This window comes from Pelodiscus sinensis, chromosome 2 (genome assembly GCF_052426305.1).
Source record: "Pelodiscus sinensis isolate ZL-2025 chromosome 2, ASM5242630v1, whole genome shotgun sequence".
In the NCBI taxonomy this organism is placed as follows: domain Eukaryota; kingdom Metazoa; phylum Chordata; order Testudines; family Trionychidae; genus Pelodiscus; species Pelodiscus sinensis.
In genome coordinates this window covers 228,913,807-228,941,111 of record NC_143053.1, presented here as the reverse complement: position 1 = coordinate 228,941,111, position 27,305 = coordinate 228,913,807, and the positions used below count along the sequence as shown (strand labels likewise).

The window sequence follows — 27,305 nt, the reverse complement described above, 5'->3', positions numbered from 1 at the left end:
GCTTTTTGGCAGACCATCCATCAAATGCATCAAAACTATATTTAGCAGGAAGGGAACAGTCCAATACAATGTTATCAGCAAGATCAGGAGGAAGTATATTTCCAGAAATCACCAGACCGTGTGGATAAATCATTATTAATGGTTATTCAAGGGAACTTCTTTATGGCACAAATCCTACCCAGCTTAGGCAGTCATCTAATGAGGAAAACTGGAAAGGCGGGACTACCGCAGCAGCACTGTCCATAGCAGTCCAGAGACACCAGCCAGACTTTTGTTGAACAAAAAACAAAACCAAACGAGCGGGAACATTTTTGTTGAGCAAAAAAGCCCCGCCAGGCCGCCTAAACACAGTCCTGGCCACTCTAGTAGCCGGGCCCGCTCCCCGCCAACCGCCGCCCGCGTCGAGCGCCGGGATTTCTTTACCGTTATTTAATGTCCGGTTCCACAGCGGGCAACGCTCGTTCGCCGGGCAGAGCAGGGAGATGGGGCCAGAGCAGGAGGGGGCCACGGCCGGGAGCTCAGCTTGGGAACCAGACCCCGGCCCCGCCACCCCGGCGCCTGACAACTTCGCCCTGTTTCTCGGCCGCAGTTTCAGGCGGCTCGGGGAACTGATCGGCGCCCACCCGTGGCCCTTCCTGCTGCTCCCGCTGCTGCTCTCGGGCGGCCTGGGCGCCGGCTTCGCCTTCCTGCCGCAGAGGCGAGACAACGACATCGAGGGGCAGTTCACGCCGCTCCAGGGGCCCGCCAAGGGCGAGAGGCTCGTGGCCACGGGGCATTTCCCGACCAGCGACTCCGAGCGCTTCTCCGGCCAGAGGCTGCTCACAGAGGGCGCCTTCGCCGCCCTTATCGCGGTCTCCACCTCTAGCAACATCCTGACGGCGGGAGCCTTCGAGGAGCTCCTGCGGCTGGACAAGGCAGTGCAGGGGCTCGCTGTTCCCGAGAGCTCAGCCCGCCGGCTCTCCTACCCGGACCTGTGCGCCCGGAGCCACGGGTCCTGCAGCAGCCCCAACCCGCTCCTGTCTGCAGTGCGTGGCAGCCCGGAACAGATCGAGAGCCTCCTCCCCAGCCTCACGTACCCCATGTTCCAGAGCCGCTTTTTCATGGGCACCTTCTTGGGAGGCGTTCAGGTGGCTCCCGGGCCGGGCGGCTCCCACGTGCAGGCGGCCAAAGCGCTGAGGCTGGTTTATTACCTGAGAGAAGATGATGCCGCAGATCAAAAGAGCAGTTTGCGGTGGCTGGAAAACTTCCTCGAGCGCATCCCGAATGAGCTGAAGGCTTTAAATCTCACCTCTACCCAGGTACAGCGTCCGGCCGCCTCTGGGGTAGGGACAGGGGTCTTGGGTACTGGGCAAGGGAAGACATCGCCTTCCTGAAACACTGGGTGATCCTGCCCATGCTCCAGTCAACCAGCAAGGCTGAGGCTGCAGCGCCTGTGCCTGGGTGCTCCAGGGATGGGAGCGGAGCCAGGGCCCTGTAGCTGCCCAACTGCTGTGGGGTCGGGTTGTGGATGGTTTCAACAAAACTACTGGACACACTTGATACAAAATTGTCTACCAAAAATATACACGATATGGGAAGTGTATTGAGGACAATCCCAGGGAATCCTCCTCGGAGGGCTGGGATTTCAGGCAGGGATCCTCTCAGCGCCTTCCCCCAGCTAGGTGTCTGCCTCCCCCTCCTGTGGGCAGGAGGTACCTACCTGGGGGAAGAAGGGAGCCCCCCTCACTCTCTTGCTGTGGGACAGTCAGTGCAGCCTTGTGGTAGCTGCAGCCAGGCCTGGAGGTTGCCTTAGTAACCAGGCATCCCAGACCTGCCAGGTCCCCAGCAGCGGGGGGCCGGGAGAGAGGGGGCAGGGAGGAGAGCAGAGCCCTGCCAGCCTGGCTCTGCGGCTTCTCGGCTGCGAGTGGGGCGTGTGTGGAGCAGGGAGGGACTGAGAAGCCGAGGGGGAGGCTGCTGGTTCTAATGGTTGCCTCGCTGGAGGCCCACTAGACTCGCGCGGCAGGAACAGCCTGAGCAGTGCGGAGAGGCAGGTGGTGTCCTGTGGCAGTGGGCTTGACTGCGGGGTCTCAGGCCCGGGAGCGGCAGGGAGACGAGAGCATGGCGTTCTCTGCCTCCGCCTTACAGAGCTGGGGTACCTGGGCTGGGGGAGATGATGCTTCCCGGGCCTCTCCTGCAGACTCCAGCCACCACCAATTATTTAATTAGAAAATACTGGATATGTATATGTATGGTATTTTATCAATTTGTTTCCCTGACAGAAAGCACAAATACTGGGTTGTCCGGCTCAAAATCACACACCTGGAAACCCTAGGAGTGGAATCAAGGCCACATAGCTGCCCAGCTGCTCCAGGGTGGCTACCCAGTTGCTCCCTGGCTGTTTTGTTTACCTGCTTGTCTGTACATAATAGGGATGTAAGCAACTACTCCCAATACACCCCTGGTTCCATGCAGTGCTGCTGGTTTGAACTGCCAGGGGAGCCCTGTGTCAGACAGGGTGTTTCAAAGGGGCAGTGCTGCATGGAGCCCGGGGTCAGCAGGGGATTCCTCAGCTGACCCTAGGTTCCACCTGTCACTGCTTTTTGTAACACCACGTGCAGCCCTGGGCTAGCTGGGGACTCCAGGATGTGCATGGCATTTCAGAGAGTTAGACTCTGGGCTCTACATGGTGCTGCTGCTTTGAAATGCCAGCCCTGGACTGCACACGGCGTTTCAAGGTGGCAGCGTGTGAAACCCAGGGTCTGGCCCCGGGCTCCACACAGCGCTGCCACTTTGAAACACCCCCCATCTTTTTTTCTCTCTCCCTTGCTGCCTCTTTCTGATAGAGGCAGCAAGAGGGGGAAAGCGACTAGTGGACTAATGTGTCCACTATCCAAAAAGCATTAATTCGACTAGTCAATGACATCCCTATGATTCAGAGAAATGCCCGTCTTAAAAGACAGTGCACTGTTTCTAAGATTTCAGTGTTCCTGCTTTCTGTCTCTCTGCCTCTCTCACACACAGGGAGAGGGGAGTGGAGACAACAGAACATGACAGCTTTCCCTGTCTTAAACAGAAAGCACTTGGCTTGTCTCAGACTGCTGGCACATGGACTCTGCGTCACTGTCACACACATATCCAGTCTGTACCATACTGTCTCTGTGCCACACACACAGAGTCACTGTCACTACACACTGAAACACACACTTGTCTATCTCTGTGCCACACACACTCAGTCTGTGTCACAAAGTCTGTCTCTCACACACAGAATGTCTCTTTTACTCAAATTCTCTTTCTCTCCCTTTGTAGCCTCCAGCTTTACCCCTTCCGCCTGAGGCCTTGTCCCTTCTGGAGGTGCCTGGAGCCGGCCCAAGACCACGTACCAAAATTAATGAAGAGGCCTTCTGTGAAAATTATTGCCCATCCCTGGATTAATGGCAAAAGGAGTACAAGAGGGGGGCAGAGGCTGGGGAGCGTAAGGGGCGAAGGGAAATGGGGGGGCACTATGCCACATGGGTGCCAACATACAAGTTCGCCCAGGGTGCCATTTTCCCTAAGGCCAGCCCTACACAGGCCACTTATTACCCACCCCGACCTAGACCTAACGTACTTAACACTTGAGGTGCTGGAACAATTTGTATAATAGGGGTGCTGTGTATGATGGAAGCCATTTCAAGCCAGCAGATGCAGTAGTTTCCCTAGCATCTCTAGTTCCAATACTTATGACTCCTACTGAAGTTGAAGGGAGTTTTTCCGAAAAACTTCAAGAAATGTAGGATCAGGCTCCTGACATTGTGAGGTTCTTGGTGAGGAGAGATGCTGCCTTCTTCTCTCAATCCTGTCATTTAAGGCTTTCTCCTGAAACATGCTAAGCAGCTTCAGTTCTCACTGAGGCCAGAGAAACTGAGTGTGCTTAGCTGGCAGGATAAGGCCCTTGGAACAGTGGAGCAGGCACAACCTGAACTGTTGTTTCTAAAAGCCAGTTGATTCAGTCCAGCATGGAACTGTGAATGAACTATTGCCATAGCAGAGGTAGGGGTGTTAAATTTCTGTTAATCAGCTAATCAAGTAGTCAATAAGGGGGAGAGGCACAGTGGGAAAGCTCTGGGTCCTGATTGCTGTGCCTTTGCCTATTAAATGTCTACATTTAAAAGGCAGAGGTGCAATATGGTGCAGCATGGCGTGAGTGGGGACAGCTTCAGTGCGATTGCTGTGCCTCTGTCTTTTAAATGTAGGAAGGCTCTTACTACATTTAAAAGGCAGAACTGTAGCAGTCAGGACCTGGGGCAATTGGAGACTGAAGCTGTCCCTACTGACGCCAGGTTCCACTCCATGCCTCTGCCTCCTCTCACCCCTATCATGCACTGCGGAGACAGTGCTGAGGGAACCGGCTTTTAAGCTGGCTCCCCCCAGCACCGACTCCTGCTTCCACCCCAGGGCCGGCCCACAACATTTTGGCACCTGAGGTGGGGAGCTCAAATAACGCCCCCATTCCACCTTTTCTCCTGCCTGTCTGTTATGTTTCTTGTGCCCTCCTTCCTCCAGCACAGCACTGCACCATCTCTGTGCATCTAGAGCAGAGAGAATACATATGCACCAGCAGCAGACACAATTTTCTACACTCTGGGTCCTAGCGGCATCCCCCCCCCCCACACACAGTCTGGCACCCGAGGCAGCTGCCTCAGTTTGTCTCATGGTAAGGCCAGCTCTGTTCATCCTCTTGCTGCCTCTAATACAGCAGTCCCTGCTTACACTGGATTCCCTGCTGTGTCTCTGTCTTTTAAATGTAGTAAGAGGCAGGCAGCTCTTTTTACTTTTAAAAGGCAGAGGCACAGGAGTTGGGACCCTCCCTACCTTTATCAACTAATTGAGTAGTCGATGGAAATTCCATCAATGATTCAATTAGCTGATTAATCGAAATGTAACAGAGGCAGCAAGGTGGGGGGGAGGAGAAATGTGAGTAGCCTAGGTTTATCGGGTAGTCAACTATTTGACTACTCTATCCCTAGGCAGAGATTTTGGCTGGGGCTGGAGCCCCAGCTCTGGAACGCTGTGAGGATGGACCCTTGTGACCTGTCCTATCTGTGAGGAAGAGCTCAGTCCAGTCATATTTTTTATCCTTAAGAAGCTAACAAAGACATAACCTAAGAAACGACCATTACATCTGCTAACCTGATCCTGCATTCCTTGTGCCCCCTAATACTTCTCTACATTTCAGTATGTTCAAGGATGTTCCACTGGACCCAGAACAATATCTCCCTGCACATTGTGAGAAACAAAATGGAAAATTTTACAGGCTTTATATCGCTCTTTTCTTTCTAATGAGTGTAAAGCCGGAAATTAAAACAACCACTGACTCAATGGGAATTTTGCCTGAATATAGACTGCAGGCGTAGTCCCAGAGGCTATGTCTAGACTGGCCAGTTTTTCCACAAAAGCAGCTGCTTTTGCGGAAAAACTTGCCAGATGTCTACACTGGCCTCTTGAATTTCCGCAAGAACACTGACTTCCTACTGTCTGAAATCAGTGCTTTTTGCAGAAATATTATGCTGCTCCGGTTTGGGCAAAAGTCTCTTTTGCACAAAACTTTTGCGCAAAAGGGCCAGTGTAGACAGCTGAGATTTGTTTTGCGCAAAAAAGCCGTGATCGCGAAAATGGCAATCGGGGCTTTTTTGCAGAAAAGGGCGTCTAGATTGGCTACGGACGCTTTTCCGCAAAAAGTGCTTTTGTGGAAAAGTGTCCGTGCCAATCTAGACGCTCTATTCCAAAAATGCTTTTAACGGAAAATTTTTCCGTTAAAAGCATTTCCAGAAAATCATGCCAGTCTAGACATAGCCACTATGTTTTAACCAAATGCTCTCCTTAGGTTCATTCATATTCTCTTGGGCCGTATGCTTAATTTTAATTAATTCTTACCTGTGGGCTAATTTCTTTGTATTCTGAATATGTTATTTTAGCTGTGGCTTACTGTAGATCATTATAGCTAAAATAATAATTAAAATATTACAATGAAAGAGCCTAAAATAACAGTGTGTATCCTAGACCCATAATATTTTTATTTTAATTATATTTATAAAGTAAAAGGCTAAAGAAAATGTTATTTAACCTGCTATATTTTTTTCTTTACAGGTGGCTTACTTTACCTCAATATCCAGACAGAAAGAGTTTGAAGGCAATATTAAAGATGTGATCTCCCTGTTTTCCATAACATACTTTATAACTATAACCTTTTCCATTATGTCTTGTTTAAGGTAAGATTTTTTCTTCTGTTTTCATTTGTACTTACACTCTTCAATATCTTTTATATATTTCCTATTTTGTTGAAAAGAATCAAAGCATATATAGAATCTAACTGTTAGAAGTTATGTCAAGGGTCATCTAGTCTAACCCTTCCTACAGGAAAGATCTTAGAGTTATACAGGCAGTCCCCGGGTTACGTACAAGATAGGGACTGTAGGTTTGTTCTTAAGTTGAAACTGTATGTAAGTCGGCACTGGCGTCCAGATTCAGACACTGCTGAAACTGACCGCCAGTTCTGACTTACATACAGAATCAACTTAAGAACCCCAGGCGTCCCCAAGTCAGCTGCTGCTGAAACTGATCAGCAGCTGATTCCAGGAAGCCCGGGGCAGAGCAACTCTGCCTGGGGCTTCCTGAAGTCAGCGCTGGTCAGTTTCAGCAGAAGCTGACTTGGGGACGCCTGGGGCAGAGCAGCTGGGGTGCTGCTGGGTTGCTCCAGTAGCGCCGCTCCTGGGTGCTACTGGACCAATCTAGCAGCACCCCATCTGCTCTGCCCCAGGCGTCCTGATTCAGCCGCTGCTGAAACTGACCAGCAGCGGCTGAATCAGGACCTGGGGCAGAGCAGCTGGGGTGCTGCCGGGTTGGTCCAGTAGTGCCCAGAGCGGGCGCTGCAGGACCAATCGGCAGCGCCCCAGCTGCTCTGCCCCAGAGTCCAAAACAAAAGCCTGATCTGCTGGGGGGGGGGGGAGCACACTAGCTGCCCCTCCCCTCCCCAGCAGACCAGGGACACGGGGAGCAGAGCCTCTGAGGCTTTGCTCTGGCAAAGCCTCAGAGGCGAGGGACCCCCCCACGGCTGCGGCTTCAGTCCGGGAGCCTGTGGTCTGCTGGGGACGGTTCCCAGCAGACCACAGGCACCCAGATTGAAGCGGCAGCAGCGGCGGTTCCCCGCGCCTCTGAGGCTTTGCTCTGGCAAAGCCTCAGAAGCGCGGGAACCCGCCCGGTGCCCCTGGTCTGCTGGAGACGGTCTCCAGCAGACCAGGGGCACCGGAGCAGCTTACGAACGGGGCTTTCTCGCCCCGGAAGTCGGGGACTGCCTGTACAGATGTTTTATGTTTTAGTAAATTATATATGGCTAACGACCTGTATCTGCGTTAGAAAAAAAACCCGATTACATTAGCCAAGCAGTCACAAGTTCCCTCCAATACAGTGTTTCTCAAAGTGGCCTATGAACGTGAACCCACTCTGAGAAAGCTGCAACCAGGCCACTCAGGTTTGTTTACTTACTGCTCCGCAGCCACAGAGCCTCACCGCTCCCTTTCGCTACAAACAGCCAACTGCAGCCAATGGGAGCCATGAAGCTCTGTGGCTGCGGAGCTAGTAAGTAAATAAACCTGAGTGGCCTGGTAGTAGCTTTTCCAGAGTAGGTCCGCAGACCACTTTGAGAAACACTGCTCTAATACTAAATTTTAAAATATGCCAAACAGATTTCTTTGTCTTTTTTCAAATTCCTGATTTTAAGTAGGAATAAGAGATCTTCCGGAAAAGGGTTTATTTTCCGCAAGATCCCTGTCTAGACTGGCGCTTTTTTCCGGCAAAGCCCCGAGCCGGAAAAAAGCGGCAGCCATGTTCATGCAAATGCCGCGGGGAAAATTTAAATCCCTGGGGCTTTTGCATTTCTGACTGGTTTCATTAGCATCTCTTTTCCGGAAAAGGGTGCCAATGTAGACACAGCCACAGAGTATACAGGGCCTTCACTATCACAGCAGGTGTGTAAGTATCCATGATAGGTGTGTAAACTATGAGTACTTTCTAATAGGAATGTTAAAAATCGTTTATTCAGGTAAATGTATAACCGCTTAAAACGTCAGCAGTTACACGTTTACATGCAAGGGAGGAAGCAGCTCCTGCACAACCACCTCCCCCGTCCTCCACCATGTTGCTGCCTCTGTTATCTGTCCCCAGTGCGGATAGTAGGGGTGGCGGCTCCATGGGAGCCAGTGCTTCTGGGGAGCTATCCTAAAAGCTGGCTTCCTGTGTGGCATTTACACATTTACACTATCATATTCCTACTTTCTATGGTGCCAAAGTTTCCACACTGACACAAAATGGAGCAAAAAAATGAAGGTGGAAAATAAATAGGGGGCAATTTATAAACCTCCTTGCAGCTGATCCCATCCTCCACCAATGGTGTGCAGGTAACATTTCCTATGTCTAGTTACTCCTGCTACATTGCTGGACAGCCTGAAAATATGGATTTAAGCCAGTTCACGGTGACAAAAATGACCAGGTTCCAAGGTGAAAAGCTTCCCTTCCTGCACCTATGCATCCGGTTGTAGTTTTCTTCCATATAAGATCAACATTTCATTATGTTATCCTTGAAGAAAACATTTTGAAACAAAGACAATTATTTAAGAAATGTTCAAGGTAAAAGGTGTGCAGGCACTCTCTGGTCTGGCAGCATTCATGGTTCAGCAGGACCAGAGAGCTCAGGAGCCTAATAGCAGGAGGGCCAGCAGCTTAGCTGGGGCCCCACAGCAATGCTAGGGCTGGAGCTACAGAGAACATCAACCATCCGCAGCAGCACAGCACCAGGGGCTGAATAAGTGGGGGGAAGACACGGAGGCTGCCTGACAGCACTCCCAGTGCAGGAGCAGAGGAGGGGTCTGCACAGGCCTCCTACTAATGCTCCCCAGGACCGAACTGGGATGGAGGAAGCCCCGGGGCAAGCCCAAAGGCTGTGGAGGCTGCGCAGCGGCTGGCAGCTGCTTCCCAAGCCAGGCCAGGGTGTCAGGAGCTGTTGGCCAGCAGCTTCTTGCTTAGGAGTTGGCTGCCTCCACTGTGGTCATTCCAGACTCCTCCCTTTTCATTTTATGAGAAACAATTGAATTCTAGGCACATCCCATTGTTCTGGCACAATCAAATTCTTACCTTGCTTTAAATTAAGATAAGAGGAACAATGAAAAGATTTGTGTTTTTTCTTTTAAGATACCTTAGGGTTTTTTTTCCTCTTGGTATTATCTCTCTTTATTTTATAGTTACGTTTGTAACCATACATGCTTCCCCTATTACATTCCAGTCTTCTGACTAATCATTCCAAAAGCCTTTTATTTGTGGACTGGGGCCTTTTCATTGTCAGCCTAAAATCATAAAGAACATATATTATTTTCTTAACCAAATTTAATTCTATACGATAATAACTATCTGTACAACCTTTAAAAAAAGCAATCTTATCTTAAACAGATTAATAATCAGAGACAATTAGGACTATTAGGCCTCTGTCCCCAATTCATAACTTCCATTTCAGGCTCTAGAAACTATCATAGAACTAATGTGTTTACCCTAATTGACTTTGGTGTATTTACACTAGTTAAATACTTAATGTTTTACAACAAAAAAATTCATTATATCTTGTATCTAAGGGTATGTCTACACTGCAAAGTTAGTTCGAACTAATGTCCGTTAGTTCGAACTAACTTTCCTAGGCGCTACACTAGCGCTCCGTTAGTTCGAACTTAATTCGAACTAACGGAGCGCTTAGTTCGAACTAGGTAAACCTCATTTTACGAGGATTAAGCCTAGTTTGAACTAGCTAGTTCGAATTAAGGGCTGTGTAGACCCTTAATTCGAACTAGTGGGAGGCTAAGGCTTCCCAGGTTTCCCTGGTGGCCACTCTGGCCAACACCAGGGAAACTCTATTGCCCCCCTCCCGGCCCCGGAGCCCTTAAAGGGCCACGGGCTGGCTACACACTTTGTGCCAGTTGCAAGGCTGCAAGCACCCGTGCCTGCACAGCCTGCACCTGCCACACTATGAGCCAGCCATTCGAAGGCTCCCAGCCCTCTACTGCTCCCCAGGACAAGCCTGGCGGCTCCCAGGACCCTGCCCGGGAGCGCAAAAGGCGGGCGCCCGCCTGGTCAAGTGCGGAGATCGTGGACCTCATCGAGGTTTGGGGGAAAGCCTCCAATGTCCACGATCTCCGCACTAGCCACCGGAACGCGGCCGTCTACGGCCACATGGCTGCCAGCCTGGCCGCCAGGGGCCACCAGCGCAGCCGGGAGCAGGTGCGCTGCAAAATAAAGGACTTGCGGCAGTCCTACTCCCGGGCCTACCTGCCAGGGGCCGACCTGGAGGCCTGCCCCCACTTCCATGCCCTGGACCGCATCCTGGGGGCTCATGCTGTCCCTGCCCCCCGGGACGTGATTGACCCCGGAGCAGAGGGACCGCTCCTGGACACGGAGGAGGAGGAAGAGGGCTCTGAGAGCCAGGAGCCTGCCGCCAGCCTGCCCAGGGCCCGGGACCCCCAAGGCACGCCACAGAGCCGCTCGCCTGCGTCGTCTGAGGCCGGGGAGGTGTCCACCTGTGAGTACCCTCGTGTTCCCCTTATGTGTACGGGGGGCTGGGGCGAGAGGGAGCCCCGGAACCGTGCGCCTGGGCCTTGCCCACCACGGAGCAGCAGCTGGGGATCCTGCAGGGGCCCTGGCCTTGCAGAGGGGAGCTGGGTTTCACACACCTGGGCCCCTGGGGTAATTGACCGCTGGTCTTCTTGCACCACAGCCGCAGCACCTGGGCCTGCAGGGCGCACCATCCCGCCTGCAGCAGCCGCCCGCGCCCGGGCAAGCAGGACAGCCAGGAACCAGGAGGACTACCAGAGACGGCACCTCCGGTTCCTGGATCGACAGCTCCGTCTCCAGGACCACTGGGTCCAGGAGGACCTCAAGCTGCGCCGGAGGAGTCTGGAGGCCCTGGAGGAGCAGGGCCGTGCTCTGCAAGGCCACCTCCAGAGCCTGCTGGACCGCTTCCCATTTCCTCCTCCCCCTGCTCCCCCTCTTGCTCCCCCTGCTCCCGCTCCTGCTTCCGCTCCTGCTTCCTCCACACCCCCTGTCCCTCCTGCCCCCCCCCCCCACAACCATTTCCCACCGATGCCCCCGGACCCGCAGTGTGGCGAGACGGGAGAGGCAGCCGGACTCCCACCCCTGAGCTTTCCTTTCCCTTCCTCCCTTCCCTCCCCTTCCAGCTCCCTCGTCCCAGGTTTCCCCCTCCCCTCTCGCACCCTCATTCCTCCCTTCCCGCACCCAGTTATGTTCAATAAACAGACGTTTTTGTTTCAAAAACAGGTGTCTTTATTGTACAGTAGATAGGGAGGGGAAAGGGGAAGGAGGGTAGGGTGGAAGAAGGCCCCAGTGGGGCATGCAGGGAGAGGTCAGCCCCCCGCTGGGCTTCCCGGATGGCGGTGGTGCGGGGCTGACCGTAGTGTCCAGCCATGCGGTCAGCCTCAGCCATCCAGGCTGGAAGGAAAGCCTCCCCCTTTCGCTCACACAAATTGTGGAGCACACAACATGCCGCCACCACAGGAGGGATGTTGTGCTCGGCCAGGTCCAGACGGGGGAGGAGGCATCGAAAGCGGGCTTTCAGTCACCCGAAGGCCCCCTCCACCATGATGCGGGCCCTGGTCAGCCTGGCATTGAAGGCCTGGCGGGAGGGATTGAGGTACCCCGTGTAGGGCTTCATGAGCCAGGGCTGCAGTGGGTAGGCGGCATCCCCCACCAGGCACACGGGCATGTCCACGTCCCCGACCCTGATGTGGCGGTCGGGGAAGAAGGTCCCGTCCTGCAGCCGCTGGCACACGGAGGAGTTGCGGTACACCCGGGCGTCGTGTGCTTTGCCGGACCAGCCCACATTAATGTCCGTGAACTGTCCCCGGTGGTCACACACGGCCTGCAGGATCACGGAGAAGTAACCCTTTCTGTTGACATACCGGGACGCCTGGTGTTCTGGGGCACGAATGGGGATGTGTGTCCCGTCGATAGCACCCCCGCAGTTGGGGAAGCCGAGGGCGCCGAATCCCCGGATGACGGCGTCCGAGTCGGCGAGGCGGACCACCCTGCGGAGCAGCACCCGGTTGATGGCCTTGACCACCTGCGGAGAGAGACACAGCAAAGCGCCAATCAGTGGAGCGCCCGGGTGGCTGGGAGCGTGCGTGCCCTGGCAGTGCCCCGCGCCCCACTCCCGGAAGCAACCCCTCTGGCAGCGTGTAGTACGGCCGGGACAGCCCGACCCCTCCAGTGCGGGGAGCTTTTGCCTCCTCCCGCCCCCCCTTTGTCCCTGGCGCGGCCCATCCCCTCCTTGCAGCCCCCCTCTGCCCCGGCTCGGTGGCCGACGAGTGCCATACCTGCATGAGCACCGCTCCGACGGTGGATCTCCCCACACCGAACTGGTTCCCGACTGATCGGTAGCTGTCCGGCGTGGAGAGCTTCCAGAGGGCGATGGCCACCTGCTTCTGGAGGGGGATGGCGGGTCTCATGCGAGTGTCCCTTCTTTGCAGGGCAGGGGCAAGCCACTCGCAGAGCTCCGGGAAGGTGTCCCTCCTCATCCTGAAGTTCTGGGTCCACTGTCGGTCCTCCCAGCGCTCCAGGACGATGCGGTCCCACCAGTCAGTGCTGGTGTCCAGACGCCAGACGCGGCGGGGTACGCCAGTGCCGGGGCGCCGCCGCGGCTCCTCCACGGCCCCCAGGGCAGCCAGGCGGAGAGGCAGGGGGCTGACGTTCACCAGGTGGTGCCAGGCAGCCTCGAGCCATTGCTGGCAGGCTTGCAGCAGCAAGTCCAGAACGTGCACCAGAAGGTGCAGGGCGAGCCGTGGCTCCATGTTGCCACCTGCGGCGGCCCCCCCGAAGGGAAGCACCGACACAGATGGGCACAGAGACCAACACTTTGCTGTCCCTCGGCGAGGTTGGCAAGCAAGCAGGAAAAGCTGAGAACCGGCTGTCCAGGGGGGGTCCCTTTAAGCTCGAGCCTCATAAAGCCTCAGACAGCAGCCACACAAAGCAACTACTGACCTGATGCCCTGCCAGAACCGGTTTCAGCTGCCCTTAAATGCCCCCCTGCGTCCAATCAGTGTGGACGCGCTAGTTCGAATTAGCAAAACGCTAATTCGAACTAGTTTTTAGTTCTAGATGCGTTAGTTGGAATTAGCTTAGTTCGAATTAACTAATTCGAACTAAGTTAGTTCGAACTAGCACTGTAGTGTAGACATACCCTAAATGAATAAAAAAGTTTTTTTTAGCATAGCCTTTTTTATTTGAAAATTTTTGGAACAGATACACATTGCAGAAATCTACCATGTGATCAGGCCTTTTGAAAGCACAAAAGGAATACTCCATGTCCATTTATACTCCTCAAATGTACAATCACAAAAAAATGCAACTTATTTATCAGCATTAGTCTTCAATATATCTGAGGCCTTGCCATTTCTTATTGAATAAAATACACTCCCTGGATGTCTTATGTGATAATAATAGAGTCAAAGAAACAGTCACTTTCTTTAACACTGAAGAAGGAATTTTATTAGAATAAAGAAAACAGTATTAGTGCTAAAGCTACAGCCTATAGTGCCTCTCTCTCTTTCCTTCACTGCAGAGCTTCTGCCCAGGACCCTTTCTTGCCCTATCCTGCTTTGTCTCTTACAAAACTTCAAGGAAATGACACACTTGTCTTCACATGCGAGACATCAGCACAAACTCACTTTTTCTGTATAAACAATCTTTAACGGAAATTAATATTTAAGAAGAAATTAAAGATTCAGATGAGTCACTAAGTTCACTACTTATCCAGATTTTGTCATTTTCTACATTTAAGGGTTTTTCCCGGTTGATTTACTTGAATTATTAAATGTCAGCAGAATAGATTCCAACACAATAGGATTATGACATTTTTCCTGCACTAGAGCTGTGGTGTGAGTACTATTTTTGCAATCACTTAACACCTCACTTGAGTTTGGAATCAGCTAAGGATGCCCCTCTTACTTCTTAATGAGTACCTTGAACAGTCTCAACTATGTAAGGTCCTGATGACAACAGCTAATAGTGTTTTTCTGAATGACTAACATGATTCCACCTTGTATTTTATGTCCTGCTCTATGTTGGGCCACCACACTGATATTCTTAGCATTTTCTGAGACCTCTCTCCACAGATTATGGTTTGGTCTGTGACGGGTAAATCCACTAATGAGAGAACAGATCAAACATATGCTCCTGATCTTGTAGTTAGTGCACACTCTGAACTGACCCACTAACTTATTTTTCACCCTGGGCTATTGAGCACTCTACTTTCTGCTGGTTCAACTTTGGAGTAAGGCTTGGCTTTTTAACGGTCTCTTTACAAATCAAGATTGTTTCTGCTCCTAAATCAATATTAAATTTAACAATAATATTTAAATGTTGAAATCCAAGCCTGCACATGAATGCTTCTTGGAATACAGATCCCAGAAAATATGTACTCATCCTTCCTTGGGATATTTCTTTGATCTCTTTGTTTCCATGACCATGTTCCCATGTTATCACTTTTTCTACGTGCTTCTACTGCGTGGGCTGGCAACGTCTGTTCAGTGTTCTATTGTGACATTTACTACAGGTCAAGTCAAAGAATTTAAATGGTTCTTCTCTTTTTGCTATTGCTTCATCTATACTGTGGTGCTATTTCGGTATCCTGAAATAGCTATCCCGCGTCTTAACAGCAAGCCTGTTATTTCTAAATATAAGGGGTTCGCGATTCCGACATCTCTGTAAACCTCACTCCATGGCTGTGTCTACAATGGCAAGTTATTCTGGAAAATCAGACGCTTTTCCGGAAAAGCTTGCCAGCTGTCTACACTGTCCGTTTGAATTTCCGGAAAAGCACTGAAGATCTAATGTAAAATCAACAGTGCTTTTCCAGACAAACTATGCTGCTCTTGTTCGGGCAAAAGTCTTTTTCCGGAAAACTGTTCCGGAAAAGGGCCAGTGTAGACAGCCAGTAGTGTTTTCCGCAAAAAAAGCCCCAATCGCAAAAATGACAGTCGGGGCTTTTTTGCAGAAAAGCGCGTCTAGATTGGCCCCGGACACTTTTCCGGAAAAAGTGCTTTTCCGGAAAAGTGTCCTGCCAATCTAGAAGCGCTTTTCCAAAAATGCTTTTAACGGAAAACTTTTGCGTTAAAAGCATTTCCGGAAAATCATGCCAGTGTAGACGTAGCCCATGAGGAGTAAGGGACATTTTGGAATAGCAGGTTATTTAGAAATACGCTATTTCGAAATAAGATATGCAATTTGCATACCTCAAATTGCCTAGCTTAGGGTATGTCTACACTACAGCACTAATTTGAACTAACTTAATTTGAATTAGTTAATTCGAACTAGTGCATCTAGACCTAAAAACTGGTTCGAATTAGCATTTTGCTAATTCGAACTAGCATGTCCACATTGAGTGGACTCTGAACCGAGGTTAAGGATGGCCTGAAGCAGTGCTGGCAGGGCATCAGATTAGGACTTAGCGTGTGGAGCTGCTGTCTCAGGCTAGCCGAGGGCTGTGCTTAAAGGGACCCAACCCCCACCCCGAACAGACAGTTCTCAGGGGTTCCACGCTTGCTTGTCTAACTCGATGAGGGACAGCAAAGCAGACCTGGCTTGGAGTGCCCTAAATGCCCACACTTGGCACATTACAGCACTCGGCCATCAGCCCGGCTGCACTTGCGGCAGGCTGCCATCCGGGGGGGGTCAATCAGGGGGCTGCAGGAGAGCTTCCACCCCGAGAATCCCGCAGAGCCACCCCAGGCCTCCCCATCGGGGGTTCGTACCCCATTCCACCCTTACCTCCTTCCACTTACCCCTTTCTGATGTACAAAATAAAGGACACGTGCTCAAAAATAGAAACTCTCTTTATTGAACAAAACTCGGGGAGACTGGGAAAAGGAGGTGGGAGAGGGAAGAGAGAGGGTGGGAGAGGGGAGGAGGAAACCTGGGAGGAGGGAGCTGGAAGTGGGAAGCCAGGGGAAGAAGGAGGAGGGGAAGTATCAAACTACGGTACGCCATATCTTCAGTACTGTGTACAGATGTGATCTCCTCACCCCAGAAAAGATATTTTTGTAGATAAATCTATGTATTATATATTGCTTCATATGACTTGACATTGTGCCTCTCCATATCATAGAATCATAGAATAATAGGACTGGAAGGGACCTCAAGAGGTCATCGAGTCCAGCCCCCCACCCTCAAGGCAGGACCAAGCTCCACCTACACCATCCCTGACAGATGTCTATCTAACCTGTTCTTAAATATCTCCAGAGAGGGAGATTCCACCACCTCCCTTGGCAATTTATTCCAATATTTGACCACCCTGACAGTTAGGAATTTTTTCCTAATGTCCAATCTAAACCTCCCCTGCTGCACTTTAAGCCCATTACTCCTTGTCCTGTCCTCAGAAACCAAGAGGAACAAATTTTCTCCTTCCTCCTTGTGACACCCTTTTAGATATTTGAAAACCGCTATCATGTCCCCCCTTAATCTTCTTTTTTCCAAACTAAAAAAAAATATATAACCTTGTATTAATCCATATAACCTTGTAACACCTAAATCATATAACCTTGTAACTTTGTATTAGAACCCTATATAGAAAGCTTTTAGAAGAATGAGATTTTCCCCCCACTCTCTTTCCCCCACTCTGTAATCAATTGCCCTGTTGAATGAATGAGGTGTGAATGAGTAAGACTTGGGAGCCAAGCACCTCCAGACAGCTACACCAGTTAAAGAGGGGGTGGAAACCAGACCCAAGGTGTCAAGTGGGCTGAAGACAGAAGAGCAGACATATTGACTGCCTTGGGGATTAGAAGCAGGCACCTTCTCTGGAAAACACCCTCTCTGCAGCACAAAGGGACCAAGGGACACAGACCCAGAGTTTGAATCTGGGATATATTTGCATATGAGAGGGATGCTATAAAAGTGAGGTGTCTTGCAGAGGACCCCGGGTTTCGTCTTATCACCATCAGAGCATCGATCCGGATCAGCAAAAGCCCGGCTCCACCCCTCCCCCATCTAACTCACCTGGCCAGTGCAGTTAAGGGGAGCAACTTGTTGGTAACAACAGCAAGACAGAGTGTGCTTGTGTGTGTGTGTGTGTGAGTGCATGAGTGACTTATATATGTATATATATATAATATGCATATGATAAGTGTTGATTATTCTATGTGTGATCAATAAATGTGGCATGTTGCCTTATCCCCCCTGAAAAAGATCCCGAGTACTTCTTTTAAGTACAACATTTTGGCCTTGGAAAAGGTTCAGAAAAGGGAAACTAAAATGATCAGGGGGTTGCAACAGGTCCCATATGAAGGGAGGCTAAAGAGACTGGGACTTTTCAGCTTAGAGAAGAGGAGACTGAGGGGGGATATGATAGAGGTCTATAAAGCATGAGTGGTGTGGAGAGGGGGAAAAGTTCTTCATTAGTTCCCATAATAGAAGTACTAGAGAACACCAAATGAAATGCATGGGTAGCAGGTTTCAAACTAATAACAGAAAGTTCTTCACAAAGCAAATAGTCAGCCTGTGGAACTCCTTGCTGCAGGAGGCTGTGAAGGCTAGAACTAGAACAGAGTTTAAAGAGAAGTGAGATAAAGTCATGGAGGTTGGGTCCATGGAGTGGTATTAGCCAGGGGGTAGAAATGGTGTCCTTAGTCTCTGTTTGTGGAAGGCTGGAGATGGATGGCACAAGACAAATGGCTTGGTCATTGTCTTTGGTCCATCCCCTCCAGGGTACCTAGTGTTGGCCACTGTCGGCAGACAGGCTACTGGGCTAGATGGACCTTTGGTCTGACCCAGTATGGCCATTCTTATGTTTTTATGTTCTAAGCTCAGGTCTCAGAGTCGGGGTCTCACTCGACCACCTTGATTTTCATGCAAACCTACTCCTGGGTGGCCAGGCTAGCAGCTATCCTGCCCTAGACTGCCACTTTCCTGTGCCTAGTGCGGAGGTCGTGGACATTGGAGGCTTTCCCCCAAACCTCGATGAGGTCCACGATGTCTGCATTAGACCAGGTGGGCGCCCGCCTCTTGCGGCCCCGGGCAGGCTCCTGGGAGCCGCCAGCCTGGTCCCAGGAAGAGTCGGAGGGCTGGGTGGCAGCGGGTGGCTGGCTCGTGCCATGCCAGGTGCTGGGTCTGCTGGCTGGGTGCTGGCAGGCTTGCACCTGGCATGGGCACCGTAGCCAGACCTTGCCCCTTTAAGGGGTCTGGGGCCGGGAGGGGGGCAGACGAGTTTCCCTGGGTGTGCCCAGTGTGGCCACCAGGGCAAGCTGGGGAGGGCTAGCCTCCCACTAGTTCGAATTAAGTGGCTACACAGCCCTTAATTCGAACTATTTAATTCGAACTAGGCGTTAGTCCTCGTAGAATGAGGTTTACCTAGTTCGTATTAAGCGCTCCTTTAGTTCGAATTAAGTTTGAACTAGCGGTTTGCCTGTGTAGCGCCTATGAAAGTTAATTCGAACTAATGGCTGTTAGTTCGAATTAACTTTGTAGTGTAGACATACCCTTATTTAGACCACGGTGCAATGTAGATGCACCCAATGGAAATCATTCCTTTACTACTACTTGCACTTCTACCACTCTTTTGCTGAATGATTTTTATTTTTCCTAGGTTAACATTTAATGACACTTGAAAAATTTGTTCCAGAGATAGACATTAACTATATTTGTGAAAGCTTCTGGTCTAAAATGCAAACTGCTAAATGATTTCTTACGTGTTCTTCCTTCGTGACACCGAAGTCACAGTTCTCGTTTAGTCATATACGGCCCTCAGGAAGATTTCCATGCTTTCTCCCTGGTCAGAGCATGCCCATTTATGTAAAATCTGTTCTTTTTTTAACTGAATGTTCATCAGTCTTTTTAAGAATTATGTTGTAATTCTTATCTCTTTTCTCAGTAAAGTCAAATAATAGATTGAATTACAAGGCCAGAAGGAACCCTTGGGATTGTCTAGCCTGATTTTCTATATAATAATCCACAGAACTTCCCTGCATCAATTCCTGTTTGCATAGAGCATGTCCTTTAGAAAACATCCTTCCTTATTTTAAAATTACCACTGTTAAGGAATCCATCACAGCCCTGGTATGTTGTTCCAATGCTTAATTACCTTCACTGTTAAAAATGTGTGCCTTATTTCTACTGAGAATTTGTCTAGTTTCAACTTCCAGCCATTGAATCTTGTTATACCTTTCTCTGCTAATACAGAGAGACCATTATCATCTTTTTGTTCCCTGAGTTTGTACATACGACATACCAATCAGTTCACACCTCAGCCTTTCGGCCTGTTTCTATAACACGTTTCCCAATCCTTTAATCATTCTTGTGGATGTTCTCTGAATTCTTCCCAGTTTATCAGCATCCTTCCTGAACTGTGGACCCCAGAACTCGACAGAATATTCTAACAGCAATCACGCCAGTGCCAAATATTGAGGTAATAAAACCTCCCCACTTCTACTTGATAATCCCATTTGTACATCCTAGAAGTCCACTACTGTTATTGGCCAAAACATTGCATTGGCAGCTCATGTTCAGCTTATTGTCCACCATGACCCAAAGTAATTTCCATAGTCACTGCTTCCTTGAGTAGAGTCCCACATCCTGTAAGGATGGGCTGCAGGCTTTGTTCCTAGATGTGTAACTTTACTTTTGGTTTTGACTTTATACCTTTAACCTTAACTTTTGGTGTATTAAAACACATTATTTACTTGCACCCAGCTTACCAACAGATCCAGATCTCTGTACCAATCAACTGTTCATAAGAACAGCCATGCTGGATCAGACCAAAGATCCTGTCTGCTGACAGTGGCCAGTGCGAGATGCTCCACAGGGAGTGCACAGAACAGGGAATCTTCAAGCAATCCCTTTCCCGTCACCCATTCCCAGCCTCTGACAGAGGCTAGGGACACCATACGTTTCATTATATACCATTCCCCAGTCTTTGTGTTATCGGTAAACTTTATTAGTGATAATTAAGGCAAAGTTTATGTCACAGATGTCACAGAAGTCATGGAATCTGTGACTCTTAGAGACCTTTTGTAATGGTTTAGCTTCAGACCAAGGCAGCAGGGCTGGAGCTGTTAGCCAGCAGGGTGAGCTCTCCCTCTGCAACTCCCAGCCTCCAAAAAGCAGAGGTACCCCACAGCTCCCAGCCACCACAAGTGGCAGGAGGGAGTTTGGAGCTCTCAGCCACCATGAATGCAAGGGACCCCACATATCAAGCATTATCCACAAGTAAATGCCTACAAGCATTACGGGCAGTGGGGGAAGAGAGGAATCCTAGCCACCACAGCAGGAGGATCACCCCACAGCTCCCAGATAGTGTGGGTTGACCCCTGTAGTTCCCATTCATGGGAGCAGAGGGGTGGACCCTAGCAGCTCCCAGCTGACATAGGTGGGATCCTCGATCTACAAGCCACCATAGGCAGCTGGGAAATCCCAGACCCGCAGCAGCAGTGGGCTCTCCCCTCCTGCCCCATTTTGTCACTTTAGCAAAAGTAAGTGACAGGTCTCGGGCTACCTTGAATTTTTGTTTTTTGCCCATGATCTATAGTGACTTTTACTAAAAGTAACCATGTAGAATCTTAGTCTTACGTTTCCTTCCATGCCATTCATAAATAGTGCACAACCAAGAGTTGTTCGCAGTGGGACCCCACCTGCTGGATGATGAGTACTAATTTGAAGCTAGTCAATTAGCCAGTTTTTGATTCATTTATAAATAATTAGTTTCATTCCTAGTGAACATCCCTGGGCATTGCTCTTCCTTGTGGTAACCTTCCTTTTGCATCAGAATCTTGTGATGTGCTCCTTTTTTGACCAGCAGGAAATTTTTATAGTAGCTGCTAAAGAGGAATTCTGAGAGACAAACAGCAACTCTTGCACAATGCCTAGTTACTACCTTGATGGGCATCAAATAAAGGAATTATGAGTCCTTTTTACTCCTGTTGGCATCAGCAGTGAATGATAGCTCTGAGGATCTTGCCAGACCAAGCCGTGTTTTCATTTAGGAAGGACTAAGATGCACTAAAACAGGGGTTGGCGACTTTTTCAAACCAAAGAGCCAAACTACATGAAAATTCAGAACAAGTGGTCAACAAAGAACCATACTCGAATGGCCATTTGCATGACTGAAGATATACAACTTAATATTATTGATAATTGACATAAAGATTAATAATAGCATAAACAAAACACACACAAATTATTTAATGGAACTTGGTTGCTGCTGCATCTTTTCTCATATTTCTTTGAAGTTTATATCTTAACTGATCAAATCCAGCTTCATGCACGTATTCAAGCTCTCTTCTCTCAATCTTATGGAAGGGGGCTGGTGCTGTGTGGGGTCAGGAGTTTGGGTTGGGGTTTGAGGGGCTCAGGGCAGGGGGTTTCGGCGTATGACAGGCTCAGGGCACAAGCTTGGGATATGTGTGGGGTGCAGGAATGTTATGGCGGGGGACTGGAGATCTGGGGTATGAGGGACTCAGGGCAGGGGGTTCAGTTGTATGATGGTCTCAGGATTGGTATACAAGGGAGTGCAGGAGTGATGCTGTGGCTGTATGGGGGTTGGGCCCCAATTGGGGCCTTGTTGGCCAGGCTTACATTTTTAAATAAAGTGAAATGTTATGTCCAACACAAAAGGTTTCAACATTGTCTTTCATTATGGCAGGAGTGAAGAACTGAGTTTGGGTGAAGGAGGCAGTTCTGATCTGAGGCACAGGATTGGGGTGCAGTTGTGATCTAGGGCAGGGGATTACAGTACAAGAGTTTGGGTAGTGAACTAGAGCAGGGGATAACAGTGCAGGGGCTTGTGTTATGACCTAAGGCAGGAGGGGACTGTGATCTGGGGCAGGAGATTGGGGCGCAGTGTGTGAGAGGGAGAATGGATGTGCTGGGGGGGGCAGAGGGTTTGGGTTATGTGGGGTAGAAGTGAGGTGGCAGAGAGCTGGGGGGAGGGAGAGGCTGGGGTGCGAAAGGCAGGCTGTGACCGAGACACTTACCAGTAACACTTCAGGCCAGCAGCTCACCCATTTCTCCAGCAGGAGCCTGCCCCTTCCCCTCCCCGCCCAAACTGCATGGCCATGTGCTCAGTGACTAAGAGCCTGAGGGGAGGGAGGATTGGTGTTTTGCCAACTACCTGTTCTTGAAACAGGCAGCTCCCATTGGCCAGAAACAGCCAACAGTATTGTGCTGAGGGCAGGAGCAGCCATGAGGCACCACTCCCCCCTTCCTCCCTGGCTCACAATTTGGGAAAAACAAAGGGCCCCGCAGCTGCTTTTTTTTGGGGGGGGGGGGGAGAGGTGGGGTAAGCAGGGGAGTCTACCTGAGCCTCCCTGCTGCATCTGCAGGCTGGATTGCTTTGTCCAGGCCTGCTGCAGCACCAGTGCAGGCTCCCTGCTGTGGGGGGAGCAAGAGAGTGCTGGACTCGAACTTCAAAAGAGCCATAGCTGGCTGCCTAGTGTAGGGTTGCCAGGTGTCTGGTTCAAAACCAGACAGTCCAGTATTTGAGCTTTCTGTTCGGGAAAGAAAATGAGAAAATATAAATGTCCGGTATTTTCTAAATAAGATGTAGTATAGATTGTGATGTAATGTCAAGTGTATCTGATATATTTGTTGAAACCATCTGGGAACCCTAGCCTAGTGGGTGATGTTTGCTTCGCGACCGTAGGTTGCCATCCCCTGCACTAAAATGTTGGACAATAGGAAAAACTTCCTAACTGTCAGGGTGGTTAAACACTGGAATAAGTAACCTAGGGAGATTGTGGAATCGCTGGAGATATTTAAGAGCAGGTTAGACAACATCTATCAGGGATGAACATTCTAGATGGTGCTTGGTCCTGCCATGGGCATAGGACCTTGGACTTGATAACCTCTCAAGATGCCTTCCAGTTATGGTATTCAAAAAAATATTTCACACCAAACTGACATACATTCCCAACATTACCTGCACAGTTGTCTTTTCCAAGCAATGTGTTAAACAATAGGGCAATAAAAAGTTATTGGCTCCTTATAATGTTCATCAAATATGGACTCACCAGCATTAGAACCAGCTGGGAGACCCCTGGACTCTCTGGAGCGGGTGTAGAGAAGCTATTGCAGCGCTGTATACGCACAAGAGATTCAAAGACTAGACATCCTGGCAACTACCTCAGAAGTGGGAGACAAAATGTCCAATTGAACCACTACCCCAGATGAGCCTTCCTGTCCCTTCAAAAGGCAGGAACTAAGTGGCAGAGCTCAGAGCCTTTCACTCTTTCCCTCCAGAGTAAATCAGAGCCCTGAGATTTCTTGCTTCTCTTCATTTCTTTTTTCTTTCTTCTCTTTTTTCCTTATTATCCTTGCAAGATAGAAGGAAAGAGAAGTAGGAGAAAGGATTCCACATTTCTAGGCAAAGAGGCAAAGAAAGCTGAAAGAAGAGGATCTGGTTGAGATTTACATAATCAGCAATAGTTTGACAATCTTTGTATCTCAGTAGGTGGCTTCGTAATACTTTGGCCTTTTACCCATTGTTGTGCAATAGTAGAAGAGAGAGGTACAACAATTCTGCTATCAGTTCAACTCATGCAACCACATCATGATTGTGCAGGTTAAATTGAGGACCGATTTGGCACATGGTGAGATTTTAAAATGTTTGTTCCTGATGCTCTTAGGAAAATATTAATGAGAATCGTGATTTCAAAGTTAGTGTCATAAAACGTGATACTTATAATTGATTATATTAGAAGGATTTTGAATGCTATTACATGGCATGGAAAAGCTAAATAAGATGCTTTTTGCTTGATTTTACAGGATTGACTGTGTACGAAATATGGTGTGGGTTGCGGCATTTGGAGTGCTGTCTTCGGGGTTAGCTGTGCTAAGCAGCTTTGGACTGTTGCTGTTCTGTGGGGTCCCATTTGTTGTGACTGTAGCAAATGCACCATTTCTTATACTGGGTAAGTTAGGGGAAAAAAGGGCATGATGAAAAAGTGAAATGCAAAATGTGCCAGCCAAAAGACCATTTTTGCATGGCATGAATCAGGAATCAGCACAATTAAAAGATAAGACCACTGAGTAAATGGATCATTTTCACGGGGTTCACCCATTTTGGTGGTCAGCTGTGCAAAATGTCCAAAATGAGGACTCAGTTCTCTCTGGTCATAGAGGAAGATACAGCACAAGAAAGCCATTCAGTTCATTGTGAGATTGGAAGTGGATCCATGCTCCTGAATGCTGTTCTGTATTTTCCATAGCATGAATGAGGGATATATCTTATTGTCTCAGTCATGCTCCTCTTTCAGAAAAATTTGCTGAGAGAGAAATCTCACCTAAAGGCAAGGCACGTGGGGAAATATAATACATTAGGTCATATGTGGATGTGGAGAGGCATGTTTATTTTCTAACTTCACTTCTTGTCAATACAGTGCTTATTGCTCAGCTTTCTTCATTGCATTTACTGACTTCACTTTCTTAATTAGCATTTTGCAATTTTCTATTAGAAACTAAGGTGGATGGTCTGTACAATAAGCTATTAACCCTTTCCCTTTTGTAGGGGTTGGTGTTGATGACATGTTTATTATGGTCTCCTGCTGGCAACTGACAAATACTAAAAACAAAGTTGAAAAGAGAATGGCTGAAACGTATGCAGAGGCAGCAGTGTCTATCACAATCACCACGCTCACTGATGTTTTAGCCTTCTACATAGGGATCATGACTTCCTTTCAGTCTGTGAAGTCCTTTTGTCTCTACACAGGAACTGCTTTCATTTTCTGCTATGTATACAACATCACATTCTTAGGAGCTGTTCTTGCTTTAAATGGGAAAAGGGAAGAAGGCAACAGACACTGGCTAATTTGCACAAAAGTGAAGGACACTGTTCAGCCTAATCGCTCTCGCTTGTATAACATGTGCTGTGTAGGAGGCTTTTCTGATAAATCTTCTGGGACAGGTGGCGAACATCCAGTGAACAAATTCTTTAGAAAATATTATGGTCCTTTCCTTACAAAGACCTGGACCAAAATGTTTGTGGTTTTGCTGTATGGAGCGTTCCTGGCAAGTAGTATTTATGGATGTACTAAAATGAAAGAAGGTATAGACCTGCGCAATCTGGCTAGTGATGATTCTTATGTCATTCAGTACTATGACTGGGAAAATAAATATTTCTCAGAGTACGGGCCCAGGGTTATGGTCATCATCACAAAAAAGGTACTTTATTGGAATGCATCCGTTCGTAATGACATTGAGAATTGTATGCAGTCTTTAGAAAATAACTCCTATGTGGACAAGAGTCTCTCAGAGTCATGGCTAAGAGCGTATGAAAATGCTGCTAGAAATAATTCCCTGAATATAGATAGTAAGGCTTTTTTCATGGGTAATTTATCTCGACTATTTACATTATTTCCAGAGTTTGAATGGGACATTGATATTAGCTATCGGGAAATAGCAGCCTCACGCTTCTTCATTCAAACAGTCAATGTTACTACTGCAGTTGATGAGAAAAACCTTTTAAACCAATTAAGAGACATAGCCAAAAACTGTGAGATGCCATTAATGGTATATCACCCAGCATTTATATACTATGATCAGTATATTGTAATAGTGCCTAACACCATTCAGAATATTGGAATTGCTGCTGGAGTTATGTTGTGTGTTTCCTTGCTGCTTATTCCCAATCCGCTGTGCTCCTTGTGGGTAACTTTTGCTATTGCTTCTGTTATTGTTGGTGTTGCTGGTTTCATGGCATATTGGGATGTTAATCTTGATTCCATATCTATGATCAACCTTGTCATTTGCATAGGGTTTTCAGTAGATTTTTCTGCTCATATATCCAATGCATTTGTTTCAAGTGAAAAGTCAACTGCGAATGAGAAGGCAGTTGATGCACTGCATCTTCTTGGTTACCCTGTGATACAAGGTGCTATCTCCACTGTATTAGGAGTACTTGCACTAGCTGCATCAAAAGCTTACATCTTCAGAACATTTTTTAAGATTATGTTTCTCGTTATCTTCTTTGGAGCTCTTCATGGTCTTGTTTTTATTCCAGTATTTTTAACATTTGTTGACATTTGTAGCAGATCAAACAAAAGAGTAAATTAAAAAAATAACAGGAGAAATTAGGAACGCCTTTAGTAACACACAGAATGTTGGGTGTTATGAAAACCAGACTTGTAGTGAAGGAGCCAATGATATTAGACTACGTAATGATATTGGAATGGAAAAACCAAACAGTGACTACCTCTACTCCAATTTCAGTCCAGGTTCTCAAAATCGTGACATCAGTTCCTGAATATTTCAGAATAATACCGTGATAGTTTACCCCTCCCCCCCCAAAAAAATGGAACAGCTACATGAGGAAGGTAAAATAAATCCAGATTGTCCATAAATGTATATACAATTTAAAATACAGCATATCAACCAAAAAGACCATGTTGAATGTTTCACAACATTGATCTATAGACTTACATAAGCATTGTAGAAAATGTCAGTTTATCTACACCACAAAGAAAAGTCTGAAAAAGATACGCAAATCACAAACCACAATTTGCATATTTTTCCCACTTTTCTTCCAAAAGAGGCTACTCTGACATTTGGCCTGTCTACACAGGGCCAAATGTTGGGAAAAATCCCTCTTTCAGGATGTAGAGCTAAAGTTGTAGGCTAAGTGATGTTCTGTGTTAGGTTGAAAGAGGCTGGGGAGAGGTCATCACTGGTCCCTGTGACAGTTGAGTCCACTCACAAGGGAATGCTCTTTTTGAGACCATGCTGTGCAGCACATTATGGGGAACCTGCTCCATAAAAGATAGGTTGGGGCTTCCATTATAATATTATTGTAATAATAATCTGACTGGGCCTGAACTTTGCACAAGAACTTGTCAAAGTGATAACTAGGAATCTTTAGATCAGGCTACAACACATGGGTATTTGGGTGGATGTCTCCTGAAAGACCATGACCCTTGAGAGAGGATGTGTTGTTTCTGTGAATTTGGGAGGCTATGGATGAATACTAACAATGCATTAATATTAGAGGGCAAACACAAACTATTAACCATACTGTGGAGACCTGTCTGTCCTGGCAGTATACCTAGTAGCAGAGGGCACACTATATTATAACTCATATCGGGCCAGACACACTCACTACTCCCAGTACACCATAGCCATAATATATATCTAAACGGTATCTTATGTGGTGTTCTATCTAAAATTGTAGTGTGTAGGTCAGGCATATCATTGTGTGATAAATGTGTGGGTTGTATATCAACAGTTATATTCTTCTGCTGGGGTTAAGTCCTTAAAATATA

At 48.4% G+C, this 27,305-nt stretch overlaps 1 protein-coding gene across 1 annotated transcript; it reads left to right on the top strand.

Moving 5' to 3' along the window:
* The first annotated feature begins 482 nt into the window (after positions 1-482).
* LOC102453874 (patched domain-containing protein 3) lies at positions 483-27,305 on the top strand. Its single transcript, XM_075922553.2, has 4 exons — positions 483-1,298; positions 6,106-6,227; positions 23,818-23,963; positions 24,560-27,305. Exons 1-4 carry the CDS (start codon positions 483-485, stop codon positions 26,101-26,103), a joined length of 2,628 nt encoding a protein of 875 aa, XP_075778668.2. The 3' UTR covers positions 26,104-27,305.

Excerpts from the sequence above, each read along its gene's own strand:
- LOC102453874 (XM_075922553.2), top strand. The coding sequence starts at position 483 with ATGGGGCCAGAGCAGGAGGGGGCCACGGCCGGGAGCTCAGCTTGGGAA. Across the intron at positions 1,299-6,105 it reads TAAATCTCACCTCTACCCAG|GTGGCTTACTTTACCTCAAT; the intron begins GTACAGCGTCCG and ends TTTTCTTTACAG. Across the intron at positions 6,228-23,817 it reads TCCATTATGTCTTGTTTAAG|GATTGACTGTGTACGAAATA; the intron begins GTAAGATTTTTT and ends TTGATTTTACAG.